The 20,949-nt window shown below is 38.0% G+C and overlaps 1 protein-coding gene across 7 annotated transcripts; it reads left to right on the top strand.

Annotated features, from left to right (window-relative positions):
* The first annotated feature begins 1,267 nt into the window (after positions 1–1,267).
* nktr (natural killer cell triggering receptor) lies at positions 1,268–20,163 on the top strand. 7 transcript variants are annotated; one of them, XM_026938200.3, is made up of 17 exons: positions 1,268–1,361; positions 4,866–4,952; positions 6,496–6,570; positions 7,290–7,397; positions 8,094–8,138; positions 10,428–10,515; positions 11,701–11,730; positions 11,846–11,991; positions 12,122–12,338; positions 12,469–12,627; positions 13,468–13,555; positions 13,819–13,967; positions 14,567–17,377; positions 17,777–17,860; positions 18,754–18,810; positions 19,364–19,456; positions 19,574–20,163. In XM_026938200.3, exons 2-17 carry the CDS (start codon positions 4,895–4,897, stop codon positions 19,635–19,637), a joined length of 4,272 nt encoding a protein of 1,423 aa, XP_026794001.3. In that variant the 5' UTR covers positions 1,268–1,361; positions 4,866–4,894; the 3' UTR covers positions 19,638–20,163. The 7 variants fall into 7 exon arrangements, with proteins under 7 accessions (XP_026794001.3, XP_053083881.1, XP_053083880.1 ...); XM_053227905.1 differs by lacking the exon at positions 1,268–1,361 and adding an exon at positions 1,379–1,983; XM_053227904.1 differs by lacking the exon at positions 1,268–1,361 and adding an exon at positions 3,627–4,651.
* The last annotated feature ends 786 nt before the right edge of the window (positions 20,164–20,949 follow it).

Here is a 20,949-nt window from a genome sequence, read left to right as displayed (position 1 = left end):
GAGCTTAAAATATTAAAATTAAGATGAAGATTAAGAATAAGATTAAGGATTAAGATGTGAGTGAAATATACTTTTTTCTTTTTAGTTTTTAAAGTTTTTATTTAGTTTTTGTTGTATTTAGTTTTTTATAATTTTTTAAATTTTTTTTTTTTTTTTAAGTTTTTTATTTCTATTATTACAGTTTAGAAGAAGATATTTTATACAAGCAATTCATCAAATAAATAAATAAATAAATAAATTCAGCCTGTAGTGTTTTATCCTGAGACCCACAACAGCTTCAGTAACAGAACTGATTATTTTTCATGAATAAATAATCAGCATTTTGTTCGTATTTGAGTTTAATATATTAAAACTTAAATCAGCGACTTTTGCTGGATTATATGTGGAGTTACTGTTGTGTTGTGTAGTTATTGTGTTGTTGCGTTATTGTGGAGTTATTGCTTTATTGTGTTATTGTTTTGTTGTGAAGTTATTGTGTCGTTGTGTTGTTGTGTAGTTTTTGTGTTGTTATTGTGTCATTGTGGTGTTGTGGAGTTATTGTGTTGTGTTATTGTGTTGTTGTTGTTGTTATTGTGTTATTTTGTCATTGTGTCATTGTGGAGTTATTGTGCTGTTGTTGTTATTGTTGTTGTGTCATTGTGGTGTTGTTGTTATTTTGTCATTGTGTTATTGTGAAGTTATTGTGTTATTGTGGAGTCATTTTGGTGTTGTGAAGTTATTGTGTTATTGTTGTTGTTATTTTGTCATTGTGTTATTGTGGTGTTGTGGAGTTATTTTGTCATTGTGTCGTTGTGGTGTTGTTGTTATTGTGTCATTGTGGTGTTGTTGTTATTGTGTCATTGTGGTGTTGTTGTTATTGTGTCGTTGTGGTGTTGTGGAGTTATTTTGTCATTGTGTCATTGTGGAGTTATTTTGTCATTGTGTTGTTGTTGTGTCATTGTGTCATTGTGGTGTTGTTGTTATTGTGTTGTTATTGTGGTGTTGTGGAGTTATTGTGTTATTGTTGTTGTTATTGTGTTATTGTGTTATTGTTGTTGTGTCATTGTGGTGTTGTTGTGTTATTGTGTTGTTATTGTGTTATTTTGTCATTGTGTTGTTGTTGTTATTGTGTCATTGTGATGTTGTTGTCATTGTGTCATTGTGATGTTGTCATTGTGTTATTGTGGTGTTGTTGTTATTTTGTCATTGTGTTATTGTGTTATTTTGTTATTGTGTCATTGTGGTGTTGTTGTTATTGTGTCATTGTGGTGTTGTTGTTATTGTGTCGTTGTGGTGTTGTTGTTATGGAAACAGCGCCCCCGCGCGGCGACACGCGGCGGAACAGCTGCAGCTCAGCGCTGGTCACGTCTTTGAAATCTCAGGTGAGAAAGTCGGAGTGTTTTGGTGCTACATTCTACCTTCTTCTCTTATTAGCGCAACTTACAGGAGAAATGTGATTTTTATTATAATCATCCAAAACTGTGGTTATTGAAATAATGAGGCACGTCGCAGGATGTGAAATTTCCGTGTTAGCTAGCTATGCTAAAGGTGCTAATCAAAGCGAAAGGAAACTATTTCACCGCAGCTAGCTAAGCTAACCTCTTACAATTACACTAATACTAAATAAAACTTTAGTTAAAGCGTATAGGTCTGTCTGTTTTATATTTTTATAAATGAAACATTTTAATGTAGCATTTATCTGAAAGGTCAGAATACCTATTATCCTGACTGTCTCACTAGCTAGCTCTTCTGGTTAGCTAACTGAATGATGATGCTATCTTGCTAGCTTAGCGAAATCAGTCGAGTTTCGCGACAAACTGAGATTTCAACTAAAAACTCGACAGATGGGACTCTGAGCCATCAGATGTCTTAAATAACAGCGACATTTCTCATCTAAGACCCAAAGGAAGAGGAAGAAGAGCTCATTAATTCAGGTAGCGCGGGATATCTGACCTCAGCAGCACCAGGAAATGAGGATTAATTTGTTGTAACACAAACCAGGAGGTTAGTTTCAGACTGTGTGTGTGTTTAAAGTCACTGTTTTACACATTATCTGTTCAGCATCTTTAAAAATTTAAAAGTTGAGGTTTTTTGGATGTTAAATCAGTCAGATCTACACACAGTAAGTCAGTGGTTAACTTTGTAACTTCATTTTGTTTTATTAAAGTTTTACTTTCAGGTCAGTTTCCTCACAGCACAAATTTATTACATGAACATCATTTAAAAGTGTACAGTAATATTTTTTGTGTTTTTAAGAGCTATAGAGCTTTTTCTTTTCTGAATTTTCCACCAGCATATTATATTGACACATTAATAAAATAATATTAATATTATTTTGGCTGTAATCTGAGGTGTTCTTGTGTTATTGAGGTTTAGATTAAACCCATTCAATCCAAGGCAAAAGACTGTAAGAACTCGATAACAAATACAACAACTTTGATAATAGTGGTCTGTGATTTTCACTGGTGTAATTAAAAAATAATAATAATAATCACCGACCTTCACAACATAAGCACAAGGGAGATATGACTTTATTTTTTACTACAAAGTAAATCAGTCTAAATGTGATTAGGTCTAGTTCGGAGACAGATGATTCTTGTTCAGCCTCTTGCACCTTTCTTAGGGTTAAACTTGAGGTTCCTGCAGCTGGACGAAAGCTTAAAGCGATATATCATCTCTTATTTTGATCATGTCAGACGTTATTTTAGCAGAAAAGTCATGTGTCATGATGCCGTTATTTCAACATATCCGCTGCCTGGTCGTAGTTACTGAGAGATCAGTAATAATCAGTCCTTCTAAACGTTTTCGAAGCATTTGTAGAAAATGAATCAACACTTTCTGACCAATCAGATTCAAGAATTCAGCATTTTAGCCATCTGTGTAATACAATCCTTTACCATCTTCACTAAGCGGTCATGATTATACAGATTATAACCTGATTATAAAGATAACAGATTCTGAATTGCTGAGTGCTTTCGGCTCTTCCAAAGAAAACTTTACTTCCTCCTTTCACATTGTGGAATTAAATGCTGGGTTGCTAAATGTTTGTAACGTTCACATCATGTATGAACGGAAAAGCCGTCTCGTTTGCCTGCCTGCGGTTGTAACTAGTAAGGAATAAAACACGTCAGGATGTGCCGTTATAGGAAAATAAACAACGACGGCATGCTGTAATACAAAACACAGCGTCAGTCCCACCCCGAATTTGATTATGTTCCAGTAACAGCATGTCCTGAAGTGTCTAACATGTTTAACACGAATTTCAATTTTCAACACGTATTAATGAACAGCACATCATACAGCCATTTAATGTTGTGGAACTTCCTCGAAAATGTATACGTTTCTGTTATCACTTGTGTTATAGCAGCTATAAACAGTCGTTCCCTCACCTGCCTCTCTGTTCTTCTCTTTCTTAAAGTTAAAAAGACCAAAAAAATGCAGCTTTTTACAGAGAAACCACAAAACACACACTTTTCTGTTGAAGACTTTCCTGTGGTGGAAAATGTACTCACTCTTCGATGAGTGAAAAGTGAGTACATTTTCCACCACATATCGATGATGATGTTTTTTTTTTTTTTTTTGTTATATAACATCAGTTTATTCTTAGTCACGGATTATGTGTAGTGTCCATCATACAAGTCCCTGTGAATGAGCTGTTACTCTAGAAACCGTAACGTATTAGAACGAGCGCATTCACATGACTTCACAGGAACTTCTGTCGGAGCTGCTGTTATAGAAAATTAATCAACACCTTCTGTCCAATCAGAACTGAGACTTGAACAGCGATGTGGTGCAATAACTTATAACTCGCACAATTATTAACATTTGGCAAAACTAAGTGGAGTGACGATGTTTTTAGCCAGCCGCATAACAAATCGATTCACCTACAGCTCAAAGAAACAGAAATGAAAATTCATTCAACCGTGCAGCGTCTCAAAGAGCGAGTTTCTGCCATCGGTGTTATGAATGGTCGCCATGACAACAAGAAGCGTATAGTTGCTGGATTGATCAAAAGTTTACGGCATCCCTTCTTTAAAAGAATTTAACAGACATGTAAATGTGAAATCCCATGCATGCTCGCAGGCCCCTGATCTCCCCTCTGTGACATTTCTGTCTGACATTTGGCATTTACCCAGACGGACTTCATGTCCTGTTCACTGCAGCAGCTGGTGAGCAGCAGAGATCCTATTTGGACAGAAACCCGGCATGAAAATCAGAAGAGCTGACGTGAAGGAAACACCTGTCATGTTATCTCTAATGATAGCTTTAACATGTACTGAGTCTCTCTCTCACACAAACACACACACACACACCCACACCCTGGATTGCTCTCATGCCTCATCTTTTTCTTCAGTTTAGCACTGCGCGTGTGTGAGTTTGCTGTTGTGATAAATGTGGGTGTGTTTGTTGAAGAATATCTCCTCGCTGTGAGATGTAGGACACACTGATGCATTTAGTCTAGTCTACCTTTGATCCATATATGAAAGCCAAGCAAACTCCATTACTAAACATCGTTCATTTTGTCAGATGATTTTATAGGTACAGGTTCGTTTGTTTTTTTTTAAACCAGTTTTTTCAGTGTAATGCGGGCCGTAATGTAGACGGTTGATGATCGCGTGTCTCTGATACTCGAGAACAGACTGAGTGAAAGCACATTTAGGGCAGATAGATGGTGAGGATTTGCATTGCACCTCTTCTTCACAGGGAAACTTCGCTGATCTCATTCTTCCTCATTTCCATTGCTATCTGCAGAACGCTCCACGCCTTGTTTTGCTGGATGTTCGGACACTTTAAACTCCACGGAGAGAATTTAACACTGTTACTCTGTGCTGTTTTTTTTTTTTTTTTTTTTTTTTTTCTCAATTTTATTTATTTATTTTTTGCAGTAACTTAACGGCAGCCTGCTTCGTCCAGAATGGGGGTGAAAGATCGCCCTCAGTGCTACTTTGATGTAGAAATCAACAGAGAGCCAGGTAAGACGTTACTGTGGTTTATTAACACACGTGTGGTTTATTATGGAAGACTTGAAAAGCTGCAGTACAATTTAAGGTAATATTTAATGTACACAATGGACTTTATTTCTTAAACTGGATACAAAAAATGTATTAAACGGTTTGCAGGAGCATTTAAAAATGCATATTTAATATTTAAATTGAATATAAGTGCAAAATTTACATCACATCAGCAGCTTTCAGACAATTTGTAATTATTAAAAAAATAATAATAATCAAAAGATATCACAATATAAAACAGCATGTTGTGACGCAATTTATTATGATTTTGATATTATATGGTAATATTGCCTAGCCGAGAGAGAGAAACACTAAAGTATTGTTGTTGTTTTTTTTTTTTTTTTTTACCTAAAGACAATTGTGGTCGTTGTTGAACCTTCCATCCACACACCAGGTGGAAAAAGGGATTTAGCGTTAGTTGATACTCTTAGCTAAAATGGCATGGAAGTACCCAGGCCTGGCTTTTTTCAAGAGATTAGCTCCATCAGACTTTTTTTTTTTTTTTTTTTTTTTTTTCTTTTTTTTTTTTTTTTAAAGATGTCCTCAGTGATGTTGCAGGTTTCCATTTCAGAACTATTAAAATACCTTTAAGCTCACATGTGCTGAACCGTCATGCACTAAACGCTGGTTAAACCGACCGCAGATGAGCTGAATTAACGTCTGCTCTCTGCTCCGGCCCGCTGATAATTACGTGCTCCATGTCATAAAGTCAGCAGCACGCATTTTAGCACCCTGTTGTTCTGATCTAATAGACTAATAGCCAGTTTTGTAACAGTTACTTCCATGCGAATAATTAGTTTAATTAGCGGATTAGAACCTGTGTGGTTCATCTTAATAGCAGGGATTTTCACTGGGCTGCTGTTTGTGGTTGTTTTATTAATTTTGTCACATCGGAGAGATTATAGTATTATGAAAGTATTTGTCCTTAAAGTGTTATTTGTAAGGAGGAAGACACTTATCAGAGTTGCTCTTATTCTGCTGACTTTCTATTGGTCATATTGTGCATAACAGGTCAAAACAACAGCATTGTTTTATACCCTCTGTAGTGAGCATATGTAGTGAATGAGTAGCCATTTTGAATTAGACCTAACTGTATTCAAGTTGGAAATGTATTTTTAAGTCTGTGAAATCTAAAATTGAGCTAAATATCAGTGATACACAGTGTAGCATTACTGCTAAGGATTGCTCTGTAACATTACATCCTCATTAATATTCATATGCATTCAGATACTACATAATTTATATATGTAAAATTCATTCAAATGCAGTTTTAAGTGTTTGCTACTGAGGATATTTTTCAAATGTATCATTTCCATAATAAAAAGCAGTTTTCTGAGGCGTCCACTAACTGTCGATAAATAAACATGAGACAGGTTTGGACCAGCTCTATAAAACCTGAATCTTTTATACAGATAGGTTAGGTGGTAAGTAATAAAGGATTTTTAAATGCACAAACTGTGTGAATGTATGTAACACGTCTTCCTTTAATGGTCTCTTGTTATAGTTGGACGCATTGTCTTTCAACTGTTCTCCGATATTTGTCCCAAGACAAGCAAAAATTTCCTCTGTCTGTGTACTGGTGAGTAAGCAATAGCTAGGCTGTCAGACATCAAGTGCTTTTAAGTCTAAATTTATGATAGTCACTAAAAGAAGCTTTCTTTTTAAAATGAGTCGAAATTGTAAAATCTCTTCTGTACACAAGTAACTTGTTGATTCAGGCTTGCACAGCAGGATACCCAAACCACAGGAATTTTCCTATTCTACAACATTCCAACAAATCAGTTTGAGCAGACTGTGTTTGAATCTAGAGCAAATTTCTAACGTTACTGTTGAATTATTTGTCCACTTAACAGGTAACAAACAGGATTATGAGCAGATAGTGTTTAGATTGAGTTAATGTGTGGGCGGGAATTCAAAATACAGCTGCAGGTTCAATACACAGCTCATTTGTTTCCCTAGTAGAAGGGCAGGAATGTGACAGACTTGTGGCCTAAAAATAGCGTCTGTATCTCTGCTGATCTGATCTGAGATGTTCTGTTATGCATCTTGCGTGTTCAGGCTGTTTAATAGATTTTACAGATGCAGTAATGCTCCCAGGCTGTAGTCTGCTCTACGCTATAGATAAATAATTCATAAAGAAAGCATACAAGTAATCCTGTTTGAGTGTAGTTTTTTTAGAGTTTATGTTTTAGGGATTGTGGAGTGTTGTAAGTTTTAATCTAAACATTAATCTGAGTGCATTATAATATTGAAAGACTGTCCGTTTTTACGATTTTAATTGTTCTGACGGTTTCGCAGGTGAAAAGGGCACTGGTAAAACTACAGGGAAAAAATTGTGCTATAAAGGTTCTGTATTCCATCGAGTAGTTAAGAACTTCATGATTCAAGGGGGAGATTTCACTGAAGGTATGTTGCATTATTCATATTTACAGTCTGTTGCATAAGTATTTACCCCCTTGAACTTTATAGCCATCAGTGTTCATTCCTAAAGTGAAGCATGGTGATGGTAGCAGCAACTTAAGAGTTGCCCTTGGCCTCTTGGTTGCTTCTCTTTATACAGTCACTGACATTTTATGGACAGCCTCATTCAGAGTCACAGTTGTGCCATATTTCTTTCTTGTTTTTTTTTTTTTAAATAATGGATCCACAGGATGTTCGGTTTGGGATGTTTTTCAGAACTTTGTCCTGGACTTGATGCTGTTCGTTTAGGTGTGTTCTTTATCCAAACTCTAGGTTCTTCGAGGAGCAGGTGGATTTATACATGACACTTTAATTTCCCACAGGGGTTTCACAGCAGCGGGTCTGAATACTTCACAACTCGTTCTTATTTGTAAATAATTTTGAAATCTCTATTGATTTCCCCACACATCTTTTATTATGAGCTATTTTGTGTAGATTCATGACACATAATCCCAGTTAAATCCATTTCAGCTCCAGGTTGTATCACTACAAATTGCGGAAAAGTTCAAGGAGGGGTGAATACTTATGCAGTGCATTTTATCTGTGTGTTCACTCATTTATTTGTTCATACTCAGTATGGATATTTTTTAAGTACTTTCACGTATGATTCAGTGTTTTTAAATAAAGTCTTTGTTTGCACAGGCAATGGAAGAGGAGGAGAGTCCATATATGGTGGCTACTTTGAAGGTAAACAGCTATAAACACTTCATAATACTAATCATTTTACTTGTCATGAGTATTTTTGTGTCTAATTTTTTATTTAAGTACTACATTACCAAGAGGTTGCATGGGCAGTTCACGCATGGATAATTATTTATTATTTCTACTCTTCTATAGTTTTTTTTTTTTTTTACAGACTTCTTACTTTGTTTTTCTGTAATTTTTTGGGTTTCTGTCTGGCTCAGCATGGAGGTTAGGGATATTTCTTTATTGAACAATCCAGAATCTACTTGCCTAAATATTTCAACGTATTCTTTTATTTATAGAGATTGTGGTCTTTTGCAAAATGAAAAGGTAAGAGATGTGCACAGTGCAGTAACACAAATCTAAACACTGTTCCCTCCTTGTCTGCATAATATGACCGAGTGTTTTAGTGTCTGCAATGTGCTCGTGAACATCTGGGACTTGAATTTGTTTGGATTTCACTTGTTCGTTTTGCCTTCTCATTTCTGAACATAAGTACAGTTTTGTCATGAACAAATCTCAATTTATAGTACATTCTCCTGCTTATTCCACCCTTTAAACAACATTGAAACGTATCATGCAACTTATTTTCATATTGTCTGTATTGTTTGGACAGTAAATCACTACACACAATAAACCACACCTCTCTAATTTTTTTCTTGTTGGAGAAATAATCTCTTTGATTTATGGTATAAGTTAATGTACCAGGCATGTTTATTTCATATATTTGACCTTCCCTTTAAAACAGCACTTAGAACTTTTTTTGTCCCGTTAGTGTTGCCGTAGTTCATCTCTGTATTGTTTCAAGAGCTAAAGCTTTTGCTACAGTCCTGATTTTAGTCCTTCATCAAAAGATCATCTTTACAAAAACAAGTCTATGCAGTGCTACATGCTGAAATGTTGTTTCAGTTTAGAATTTTTTTTTTTTTTTTTTTTTTTAGCTTTTGTTTGGCTGATATTGCAGCATTGTACCATGTACCATTCCATCAGCAGGTCGAAACCACTGGTAGAGCTTGTCTACCATAAAAACTAATTAATTAATTACCATATTACAATTATGCTTGTATAAAATTCTAACATATACAACACTTAAATGTACACTATATGGCCAAAAGTTTGTGGGCACCTGACCATCACAATCATATGTGCTTTTTGAACATCCCATTTCAGATTTAGTCCTCCTTTGCTGTTATAATCACCTTCACTATTCAGAAGGCTTTCCATCAGGCACTGATGTCAGTGAGGAGGTCTGGGGTGCAGTCGGCGTTCCAGTTCATTCTGAAGGTGTTCAGTGGGGTTGAGGTCAGGGCTCTGTGCAGGACACTCGAGTTCTTCCACTCCAACTTTGTCTTCAAACCATGTCTTCATGGAGCTCGCTTTGTGCACAGGGGCATTGTCAGGCTGGAACAGGTTTGGGCCTCTTAGTTCCAGTGAAGGGAAATTGCAATGCTACAGCATATAAAGACTTTCTATACAATTGTGTGCTTCCAGCTTTGTGGCACCAGTTTGGGGAAGAACCACATGTGGGTGTGATGGTCAGGTGTCCACATACTTTTGGCCATATAGTGTATAAGTCACAGAAGCCATATAGAGACTTAACAACCTTTATACATTTTGCGTAGGAACTCTGCATTTTAACATTGGAGTATGCTGCTATGAATTATAACTCCATCTCTATTTCATCCCATTAAAATGGCGAATTTAGCTAATCGACATGTGACCTTAGAATGATTGACTGTTGAATAGGTGTTTTTTAAACTCTCTTAAGACTTCCTGGAAGCCCCGCCCCTTTCCCACCATCTTTTTTGGTTAGGAATCTCTCATTTCCTATTGATTTTCCGGCTTGAAAGATGTACTGATGTAGAGCTCTCACTTTCTGTCGAGGAAAATGGAGAATGTTTTGAGTTTTTTAATCCCCCACCACAGATGGTTTCTGTATAAACCTTTAAATACGTGCATTACAGTTTCTAACTCATGCAAGTGATTTGCAAAAGGACTACGTCAAACCACCCTGGCACTTCAGGGTCTGCAGGTCTGCATATAGCATCACATAACAAGTCTGATAAATTATATTTCAGGATGCATAGTTAGCCCCTGGACGCACTCATATTCATGCAGATAAATATGTTGTAACGCTGATCCTTAGCCAGTGATTGAAATGGGGACTGCAGAGGGAAGACTGCTCTAATTTTTTTTTTTTTTTTATATAAATCCCTTTCCACACCATGCCATCTCATGTAACAGATGGCCAGCACTCAGTCTGTTCTCTGTTTCCGTGTCTCTTTCCAACAGATGAGAACTTTATTCTCAAACACGACAGAGCCTTCCTCTTGTCAATGGCCAACCGAGGCAAGGACACTAACGGCTCCCAGTTTTTCATGTGAGTACGATTTATTCTGTTGGGGGGAGAGTGTGTGTGTGTGAGGTTCAAACATCATTCATATGAATGTGCATCACCAGGTTGTCTGCTTGCCATTTAACGACACTGGTCAACATTAAATGGCACATTTTTGTATGTATGAATTATTTAATACACTCATTATGGAAAACTCCACATTTACTCGCTTTTACTGTCTTAAAGTGTAGTATTATGTAGTATTTTATAATAACATTATCATACCATTATCACACACATATGGCTTCATCCAACTAGGTTTCATATTTCCACTTTTTTTTTTTTTTCAGCATAACATAACAGCTTTAAGAAGCTGTTTGGAGTTTTCAGTTGGTTAATTTCTCAGTTCTGCATTCCTCAAGCGTCACTGTAGCCAAATATCCCGTCCTTCTGCCCTGCTTTTCTCCCCATCATTTATATTGGAGACACTGCATACGGTTTTTATGTGTGATGCAGGTGCCTCAACACGCTCATCTCTTCTTTCCCTTCTCAGTGTACATTTAGAAATATATTACAAAGAAAACTTGGACTCCTTTTTTGCCTACAAATGTATTACAATTTTTCTCTTGCCGTTTTTGTGTAAAATTTGCAGAAACTCTAGCATCCTGCTCTACCAAGGTAATGTGTCTCTCCAAGGCTGTGCTTCTCTCTCCTGACTATTTCTGATTGTTGTAGCTAGACTTTGCGACCTATTCATTTCTTTTAAACTGATCTGTATTTAAGTTTGTGAACTGTATATTTGTGAGAGCTGGTCTTTTAACTTTTTTTTAAGTAGCTCAGTATTTAAGAGACCTCTGATAGCAGTGACGGTATTAATCTGTTAAGATTGAGATCACCGGCTCTGATTATTACTGATGTGATAATACCTTACCGTATAGTGTGTTGAAGGAGGCTTGGATAGACGTTTTTGTTTGCGTACTGCTTCAACCAGTGTGCCTTTATTTATTTGTGCTATTGTTTATAAATTAAAACAGTTTTATACTATGTGCTGATTGTGGATGTTTTTGAATAAAGATATCATGATGCCTGTTGTGTGTGGATCCAGTTTTCCACTTGATTGACTGCACGTGAGATTTTGCTTGTTTAAATCGCCCTCCATTTTCTCTCTCTTTCTTTACATGTGTCGGCTGATCTGCTGTGGCTATTTTACTGTCATTGTACCTAAAACAGAACTACGAAGACAGCACCACATCTGGATGGGTAGATTTACATTCACTAAAAGAATAGTCTTTGCGTGACATGCCCTGTGATAACGTGTTGTTCAGGATGTATTTTAATGTTTCATGGTAATGTTGATTCACATGTTTGAACGCAGAGTTCACGTGGTCTTCGGGTTGGTCATCTCCGGGTTTGAAGTGATAAAGAAAATCGAGGGCTTGAAGACCGACGCTGCCAGCAGGCCTTACGCAGACGTCAGAGTGATTGACTGCGGACAGCTGATTACAAAATCCGCTAACGATGGTAATCTTACCAGTCCCTCAAACACAGCATGCTACCTCAGACATGCCAATTAACAGGAATTTAAATAGTTGTTTGTGTGTGGGTTTTTTTCCAACCAAATTAAACCTGTGTGTTTCTTGCTGTTCTGAAGTACTTGAAGGTAGGAAAAGGAAAGCTTTCTATTCTGAAGATGACTTTCGGAGTTCTTCAGAGTCGCGATGCTCCTCCTTGGAGTCCGGAGAAGAATCGGATGAACAGTATTCGCGCCGAAATAAGAAGACCTCCGCTAAGAGCAAGCATTCAAAGAAGAGAAGGAAAGAAGTTGGGAGGAAAGAGAGACGGCGTGAGAAATCGGTTGGTGAAGGGAGGTGAGTGTTCAGCTCTAGTACTTTGTGCTAAGCCGTCAATAATATTGCAGATTTCTTTGCACACACACATATTAGGCCATTTTCTTCAGTGTCAGTGCTCAGTGGTGACTAATGCCTAGCTCTTTTGCAGCCCCTCTGAGCGAGAGATGGTAGAGGAAGAGGATGGACAGAAAGAACATAATGTAAAGAGGGAGAAGCCTATGGTGCGCCCAGAGGAGATCCCTCCTGTGCCAGAGAACCGCTTCCTGCTCCGCCGAGACATGCCAGCACAGGAAGAGACAACAAATGTGTACGTCTGTTCTGTATAATTTCAAACTCACAGGAAGGCTTTAAGGAGATGAAGTGAGCTGTGTATGTTGCTACATGGTAAACAGGGGTGTTATGGTCTACACGTTTTTGTTATATAGTGAACTAATCATGGTGTTTAGTGACCATTTAAATACACAAGCAATAACGCACCAAACGTACCAAAATGGAGGAGGAAAAAGGGTTGCCATTAGTGAGTCATAGAACCACATGTTTAAGGTAACAAAAATAAAATCTCACATAGAATAATCCCACACAACTCATTTAGTTCAGTTAGTTTCATCTTGGTTCCAAGCCACTGCTATTACACTACTAATATGCTAAATACTAATATAGATTAACATATAGGTTAGTATGACAGAAAGGCCATGCAGCTGAGTGAGAGTCTGTAACAGCAGTTAAGATGGAATAGCAGAGATCTTCTTAACTTCTTAATTAACATCATTAATGTCAAAACAAATGCTGACTGACTGACTTCTGACTTCTGACTTCTGACACCTCACAACTTTGACCAGCCTAGATTATAAGCACTGTGTATGGCTGTGATTTGCTGTGTTCTGGCAGGGCAAATTGTTTGTACAATCTTAAAAGAAGATTAGAATCAACGTTTAATTGTTTTTTTTTTTTGTTTTTTTTTTTATTGTTTTTTATTGTTTTTTTTGAGCCACCATGTACATAGACCGTAAGAGAAGCAAATGTATTTTAATCTGTATTTAATTAGTGACACCTTAACAAGCCAAATGATAAATATTCACATACTTAGATTTGAATTTTCTATTGCTTTCACACCCTTTATCTGGTTTTTCCCCTTCTCTCTTTTTAGCACTGTACAGGACACAGCTAAAGTGCCAAATGACACCAAGCCAGCTGTCACAAAATCTGGTCGGAAACTAAAAGGCCGTGGCACAATGGTATGAACTCTCACGTTTCTGTTTGATACATACAGTTATATTGCAGTGAAAGAATCGCAGTGTTTGGATTATTGAGTTTCTACCAATATGCAGATTCTACCTTACTCACCTCTGTGTACATTTTCTGGATGATTTTTAAACTCTTAGATTTCATGTTCTACAAAAGCAGAAACATTTTCCATTGACCCTAGTTACTGTAATTGAAGCTATTCCAGCTGTAGTGAGAGAATAAAGAATAAAACTAGTATCATTTCTTACTGCAGAGATACCATACCCCTACTCGGTCGATATCCCGGTCTGAATCTGAGGAGGAAAGAGGGAGCAGCGAGACTCCTCCACACTGGAAAGAGGAGATGCAGAGAACGAAGACTTATCAGCCTCCCAGCGTAGAGAAATGGAGCAAAGGAGAAAGGTAAGATCTTACTGAGAACTACTTCAAGATCAAGGAAAAAAATTATTGCACATTTACTTACTTTAGACCTAAAAGTTTTTATGGTAGCTATCATTCGTATATGATTTATATGATTAAAATATGATTTTATTCAGATGTTAAGTAGTTCATTTTTCCAATATGAGTTCATATACAGGGATGGCCAAGTCATAAATCCATTAGCAAGCCCACCTGGAAAGTGAGAGCTGCTTTGCCTAGATACCGTATTGACTAGGCAATATGTGGTAGCTAACGTAACATAGTAATAGCTGCATTAAACAAACAAACAAGTATATAATCAAGTTGCACATCCTGTTTGCACCCTGAACAAAAAGTCTGCAAGTTATTGGCCAATGTTTCGCTATGAAATGTGGTGTTCTGCCATCACATTGCACAAAAGAGTCTGGCTAGCATCTTTATTTTCTCTCAATATATTTAACCCCAAGGTAATTGTGTATTTAAGCTGGACTTGTCCCGGGTGCTCGGGCTAGTGATTTGTCCATCCCTGATATGACAGACATTTGAACTGTATGATGGAAGAGTAGACATTGATGATGAAACCACATTGAATGGTTTAACAGATGGGATGACAGAAGTGGCACCCCGTGGTCAAGGTCAAGGTCCCGAGAATACTCTTCAGACCGGGCCACTGATAACTCTAGTCAGCATCACCATCACAGGAAAGAAAAGAAAAAAGCCAAACGTAAGAAGAAAGCAAAGAAACGGAAACATTCAAAAAAGCATAAGAAAAACAAATTCAGAGAGGCCTCTCTTTCAGAGGGGGAGATGTCAGTGTCATCCGGCAGAAGGTCAAAAGTCTCCAACCATCCTGAGAGGAGATCTTATTCACGCTCTCACTCCCCTTCTACTTCACGTCACTCTCGCAGGTCATATAGATCAAGGTCAAACAGGAGAAGATCCTCATCCCGTTCATCTAGAGCGTCAAGATCTTACTCTAGGTCAAGAGACAGATCCTATTCCAGAAGTCGCTGTAGATCTGGGAGTAGGTTTAGATCCTACTCAAGATCAAGGTCAAGGTCAGGAAGTCAGTCAGGACGATCTATTACGCGATCTAGGTCTGATTCCCGTTCCAGATCTAGATACAGGACAAGATCCAGAACCAGATCTAGGTCCAGGTACAGGTCACAGTCCCCATATTACAGAAAAAGGAATGCGTCAAAGCTTCCTGACAGCAGCACACAGAAGATTAAGAATCCTGTACCCACAACTGCTCAAGCTGTAGCACCCAAAGCTCCTCCATCTGCTTCTGCTGAGAGTGTCCCAGTGCTGCCTTTGAGTGACAGTCCACCACCTTCTCGATGGAAACCAGGACAAAAGCCTTGGAAACCATCTTATGTTCGAATCCAAGAGATAAAGGCAAAAAAAGACTCGCCCTCTCAGGCTCTCATGAGCCGAACTGCAGGTATGCCACTGGGGACGCTATCGAATGTTCAGAGTCAATTTGAGAAAACCACGTCTCATAAGGGTCTCAGTAGTAGCAGCCAGTACAGTGGAAAAGCCAAGCAACCTGAAGGTCTCCTCCAAAGAGGTTCATCCAGGAGTCGATCCTCCAGCCATTCAAGAAGCAGAAGTCGCTCTAGTTATCAGTCCATGTCACCTGGTCAGTACAGCAGGTCTTCTTCCTCTTCCTCTTCTAGCAGGTCAGACTCTTATAATTCATACAGAAGAACGTCATCAGAAAGGAGAGAGAAACGCCGTAGTTCTCACAGGAGGGACCATAAAAGGACCAAGAAAGAAGATGCATCTCCCTCCCATTCAGATGATGGAACTGATAGCACACACGGTCCTATTCAGAGACATAGTATTTCAGGGGCACAGGAAGATGCACTTGATCCTGTGCCAGATTTTCACATTAAGGCAGAAAAGAAACTCAAACCAAACAATGTCTCAGTAGTGGCTGCCACCAGTAAATCTGGATCTGGATGGGAAAGTGACAATGAACAACAGAAGCTGGCTTCTGCTGATGAGAATAAACCACCTCGAATTTCTGTTAAAGAGGAAGGTGGACTTTCTGAAAAGAAAAAGATGAAGATTTGGGCTCATTGCTGGGACTCTGAAAGTGAGTCTGAAGTGCCAGCAGCAAACAATGTGGGTAGTCAAAATAAACCTTCATCGGAAAAGGAAGAGGGTGAAGCCAGTTCGGAATCTGAAAGTGAAGAACCTTCTGGGCTCTCCAACAAACCAGACCAGCTCTCCAATGTTTCAGAAGAATTCAAAAACAATGAGGAACGTTCTGATGATTATACAAAAAACGAAAAGCACAAAAGCAAGAAGGCTAAGCGTAAACACAAGCACAAAAGGAGAACTTCTGACAGGTCTGGCTCACAAAGAGTGAAGACAAAAACAAAAAGGTCTAAGAAGAAACACCAGAAACCAAAGGAGACATTTCACTGGCAGCCTCCACTCGAGTTTGGTGATGAAGGCGAGGAGGATGATTCACTTGCTCAGGGGAAAAATATTGACCCTGCACAGCAAGGTGCTAAAAATGAAGGACTCACACAACTAGTAAAGAGCACACAACTGAAACCACAATACGTTGAAAGCAAGGACTATTCCAAGATAATTAGTGATTCATCAAAAGAAAGCTGCTCAACCGCAGAGATCTCTAAAAGTGGTGATGAGTCTGCGAACTTGACAAAAAGACAGCAATTAAAGCTAAATATTGAGGCAGCAAAAAGTCCAGCACAAAACAAACATCCACAGATTGCTTCAAGTCAGTCCAGTGTTAATGCGTCACATGCCCGAGACCAAGTAAAAGATCAAGACGATATGGAAATATGTACCCCAGAGCACAATGCAGACACCAACACCGAGCCACCTGAACCTTGTGCGGTTGACCTGCCAGCAATAAAAGATATTGTTAAGAATGGTAATCAACTTCTGCTACCTCAAACAGATCAAAAGACCTCAGGTTCAAGTCCTTCTATTTCAACTCCTGCCAACCAAGCTGGAGAAACCACACCTGGTGGCGTTGGGCTACCAGTCGATCCCAAATGGAAACCTTTAAAAGGTATGACTGTCATACCAGCTGTCAGTGCAGCACCTCTAACGATGAAAATGAACAGGCCACAAGAGCAAGGAGGGGGCAAGACTCAGGGCCTCAAGATTGAGATCAAAAGCAAAAACAGGGTCCGACCAGGATCCCTGTTTGATGAGGTGCGGAAAACAGCTCGGCTAAACCAGCGTCCCAGAAATCAGGACAGTTCCAGTGAAGAGGATTCACCTGCTCCGACAGGGGAACAGGCTGGATCCCAGAAGCACTCACGGAGTAAGTCCCGCTCGGTGTCCAGTTCCAGGCCCCGACGTCGAGACAGGTCTCGATCATACACTCACTCCAGGAGCAGGTCCAGGAGCTCCAGTTATTCTTCCAGGTACATACATCTATCAGTTTTTAATGTTTGTATTTTAAACGAAACTTAGCACTGTAAAGAATCATTGATTTGAAGTGCTGTACTGGTCTCGATATTTACAATGTGATTGTGCTGAATCAAGAGAGATTAAAATGAAACTGTACAATACTGAAACACGTGGTATCATATTGTATTGAATTATTGACTTTTCCTTCATACATTGAGTGCGTATTGAGATACACACCATATCGTTGTGGCAAGAAATCCACACACCTATTCACTGAACTTGGCTTGCATGTACATTTGTGCTAGCATGCACATTTGAACAGTACACCATATTAAACATCAACTTTCACTTTGTGTCTCTACCAGGAGTCATTCTTTGAGAGTAAGATTTTTTTATTCAATCTCTGTCCACAGGAGCTACAGTAGAAGTAGAAGCAGACGGAGATACAGTAGAGAACGTTCCAGATCTCGAAGTAGTAGCTACCATAGCTATCGCAGGTGAGTGTGAATGGCCTTATCAGTGTAAGAAAGGAAGTTTAATCAAACCCTGATGTTTATTATACAGTAACTGCATAGTTAATGCAAAATAGTTGTGCGAACATCGCATTATAATGTTTCTGAGGTTAGGAGGCTTTTATTTCACACAGTGGCAGGACAAGGAAGGTCTCTATGTTGTAAAGATAACAGTGTGCAATATTTTAATGTGCAATACCGTCACACTACAGGCAAGCTACATTATTCTCAACCAACCTGTACTTATGTGTATACACCCCTCTCCTTTTTTGTTTTGTGTTAGGATTTTTGCTTTAGCACTATTTAAGCCATTTATGTACAGTGTATTTAGTTTAGTAATTCTGCTTGTATTATAGTGTTTTTGTATATATAGAGTCTATTTGATTTTGTTACCTCATATTAGAATAGTTTTTAATCTATCTTGTTCTTGTGTGCATACTCTTTCTGTACTGTACCCCTGCTGGTGCTAAATGCAATTTCCCCACTGCGGGACAAATAAAGGAATATCTTACTCTTACTCTTACTTACTCTTAGCTGAATTTATTAATGAAGCACTGAATTCATTACATATAGAAGTGTGAAACATATCCAGGCAGAAATATGTGCATGTTACTATATCCTGGTGTACAGAGAGAGTTGATAACGTAGAATATTGTAGATAATGACTCATTATACCTAGAAGACACAAAGTATCTTTAAGGGGCAGAAAAATTGCAAAAGCCTGTGAAGTATGCAGGCTTTTTTCTCATGGCCATCAATTCCTGCACTTCACTGGTTATAACACAGAAAACTGTTTGCTTCACCTATTTTTACGGACACCAGGTCTGGCATTTTCTGTTGGCCCTTTGGTTTATCATGTTTGTTAAATTTTTTTTCAGTCATACTTACAGCCGAAGTCGTTCCGGAAGTTGGTCCAGAGAACGTCGGAGGTCAAGGTTTGTAAAATAATATGTTTCTTTAAAATTTCAATAAAAATGTTTAATTTTTTTGCTGCTAGCATGTTGTATGACCTGTTCAGCAAGCAACATAATGTTATACATTTTTATAGCTTAAATTGTAATATTCTCATTTGTTAATAGTAGTATTTATGGGCCTGCCTACTTCACCATTTACAGAAAGTTACAGGAAGATCTATATCGTAAGAAAAGCCTCTTACTACATGAAATACAGAGTTTCAGCATTAGACATCAGTGTGTAATGACTTCTTGGTAAAGATGGATTTACAGACAGAGGGATTAAGATCAGTTCTGTAACAAAGGCTTCAGCTCAGGAAACAGTACAGTGCTGCAGTACAGCAGCAATAATGGGACAAACACTAAAATACAAGAGTGGGGTTCTCTCGAGTGCCATTTTAGAAGAGGGACTATGGTACATAAAGTAATTCAACAGCTAATATGTCATTTCTCTAATCAGACAGAATTTAGGTAGGTGCAAATAATCTGAAAAACACGTTGATTTGTGTGTTTTTTTTTTCTTTTTTTCTTTCAGATCCTACACTTATGACAGCTACTCAAGCCGCAGCCGCAGTCGTAGCAGAAGAAGGCGACACAGACGAAGTGAAAGTTCTGATCGCAGATCTAGGTGAGGAAGTTGACCATCATTCACGCTTTGTTTCTTTTGTCTGTGTAGTATGTTAAAGATTTTCCATTTCTACTATAAACTGCTATTTCATATAATTTTTTTTTTCCTGTCCTTCAGGTCATATCGTTCCTACAGTCGCAGTTCATCAAGGCATGGAAGTCGTAGCAGTCGATACAGCTGAGACAACCTTTGGGAGATTTATTGTTACTTTTTTTTGTTTGTTTGTTCATTGGTTATTGAAGCTAGACCAGAGTCTCACTGAGCTTCCTTTGTTTTCCATAAAGATTGTTTCGCTGAAGTCAGGTAATATGAGCCACTTTGACCTGTACACACATTTCTGTGGTACTGTTCAGTTATATACTGTTTAACTTTTGTGTGTTTTTTTTTTTGTTGTTTTTTTTTTTTAAACAAAATTTTTATTTTTCAATAATAGGACATATATGAATGTACAAGAACTATTTTATGCCGCCCTGTTTTGGTTTTGTATGTAATTTGTATTAAACTCTAACAAGAGCATCATGCCAGTTCAGATTGGATGTAACACATTCACACATTCTCCAATGGCGAGACCTCAGACACAGTAAAAACGAGTTTTAGCACAATGTGAAGTTGTTTTTGAATCCAGCGGTTTTTGGGTTTTTTTTTCTTTATTGTCTTCATAAATGTTTAAAAAAAAAAAAAAAGTTGCAGGTGTCCACTTTGCTCTAGGGTTAGGATAGGGTCAGTCAGTCAGTGGGTGGGGGAAAGAAAAAAAAAAACACCCATCATTTATTATGTATGGAATAAAACATGGCAGTGTGTGCTGTTATGGGAAAATATTCAACTCTAACCACCCTAATGTTGACTATTTTTCTATTACACCATGTTCTGGAGTGTTTCAGGCTCCTTATACAACAGCAGTTTGCCAATGATTACAGTTTTTGTCTATTAAACAATATATCATACTTTGTACTTGTTTATAGTTACAGTTACTGTTGTAGAACATCAGTGAAAGAAGTTAGTTCCTGTGATCATGTTATAGCAGCTATAGACAGTCATTCCCTCACCAGCCTGTCTCATGAAGTTAACACAGAAAATTTATGCTTGTCACTTTAATGAGAAACCTCAAACTGCAAACTCCTCGGGCTTGAAGACTTTCTTGTGCCGGAAAAACAGCTTTACCTCTGACTGTTACAGTCCTAAACCTCTCCTCACTGAAAACTTCACTATATCAGTGATTACACACGTTTTTAAATGTTTCTGTGGAGCGTTCGCTGTACAGGTCCCTGTGCATGCCGTTACTATAGAAACCATAACATATTAAAACAAGTGCATTAATATAAACCTCACAGACAAAACTATTGTCAGAGCTGCCCTTATTATTGTTACACTAAAAACAGTGTTGTTTTTTTATCTGCTGTCTTTTTCAGCCTTTTACAGAAATTTTGTCTGATAAACAGACTTATGGGATTGCTATCTGTAGGAAGCACACATACAGTGCTCCATCAAATTTG

This window comes from Pangasianodon hypophthalmus, chromosome 22, assembly GCF_027358585.1.
Source record: "Pangasianodon hypophthalmus isolate fPanHyp1 chromosome 22, fPanHyp1.pri, whole genome shotgun sequence".
Lineage (NCBI taxonomy): Eukaryota > Metazoa > Chordata > Actinopteri > Siluriformes > Pangasiidae > Pangasianodon > Pangasianodon hypophthalmus.
Note: the sequence above shows the minus strand (reverse complement) of the source record. Positions and strands in the feature narration are given on the sequence as shown.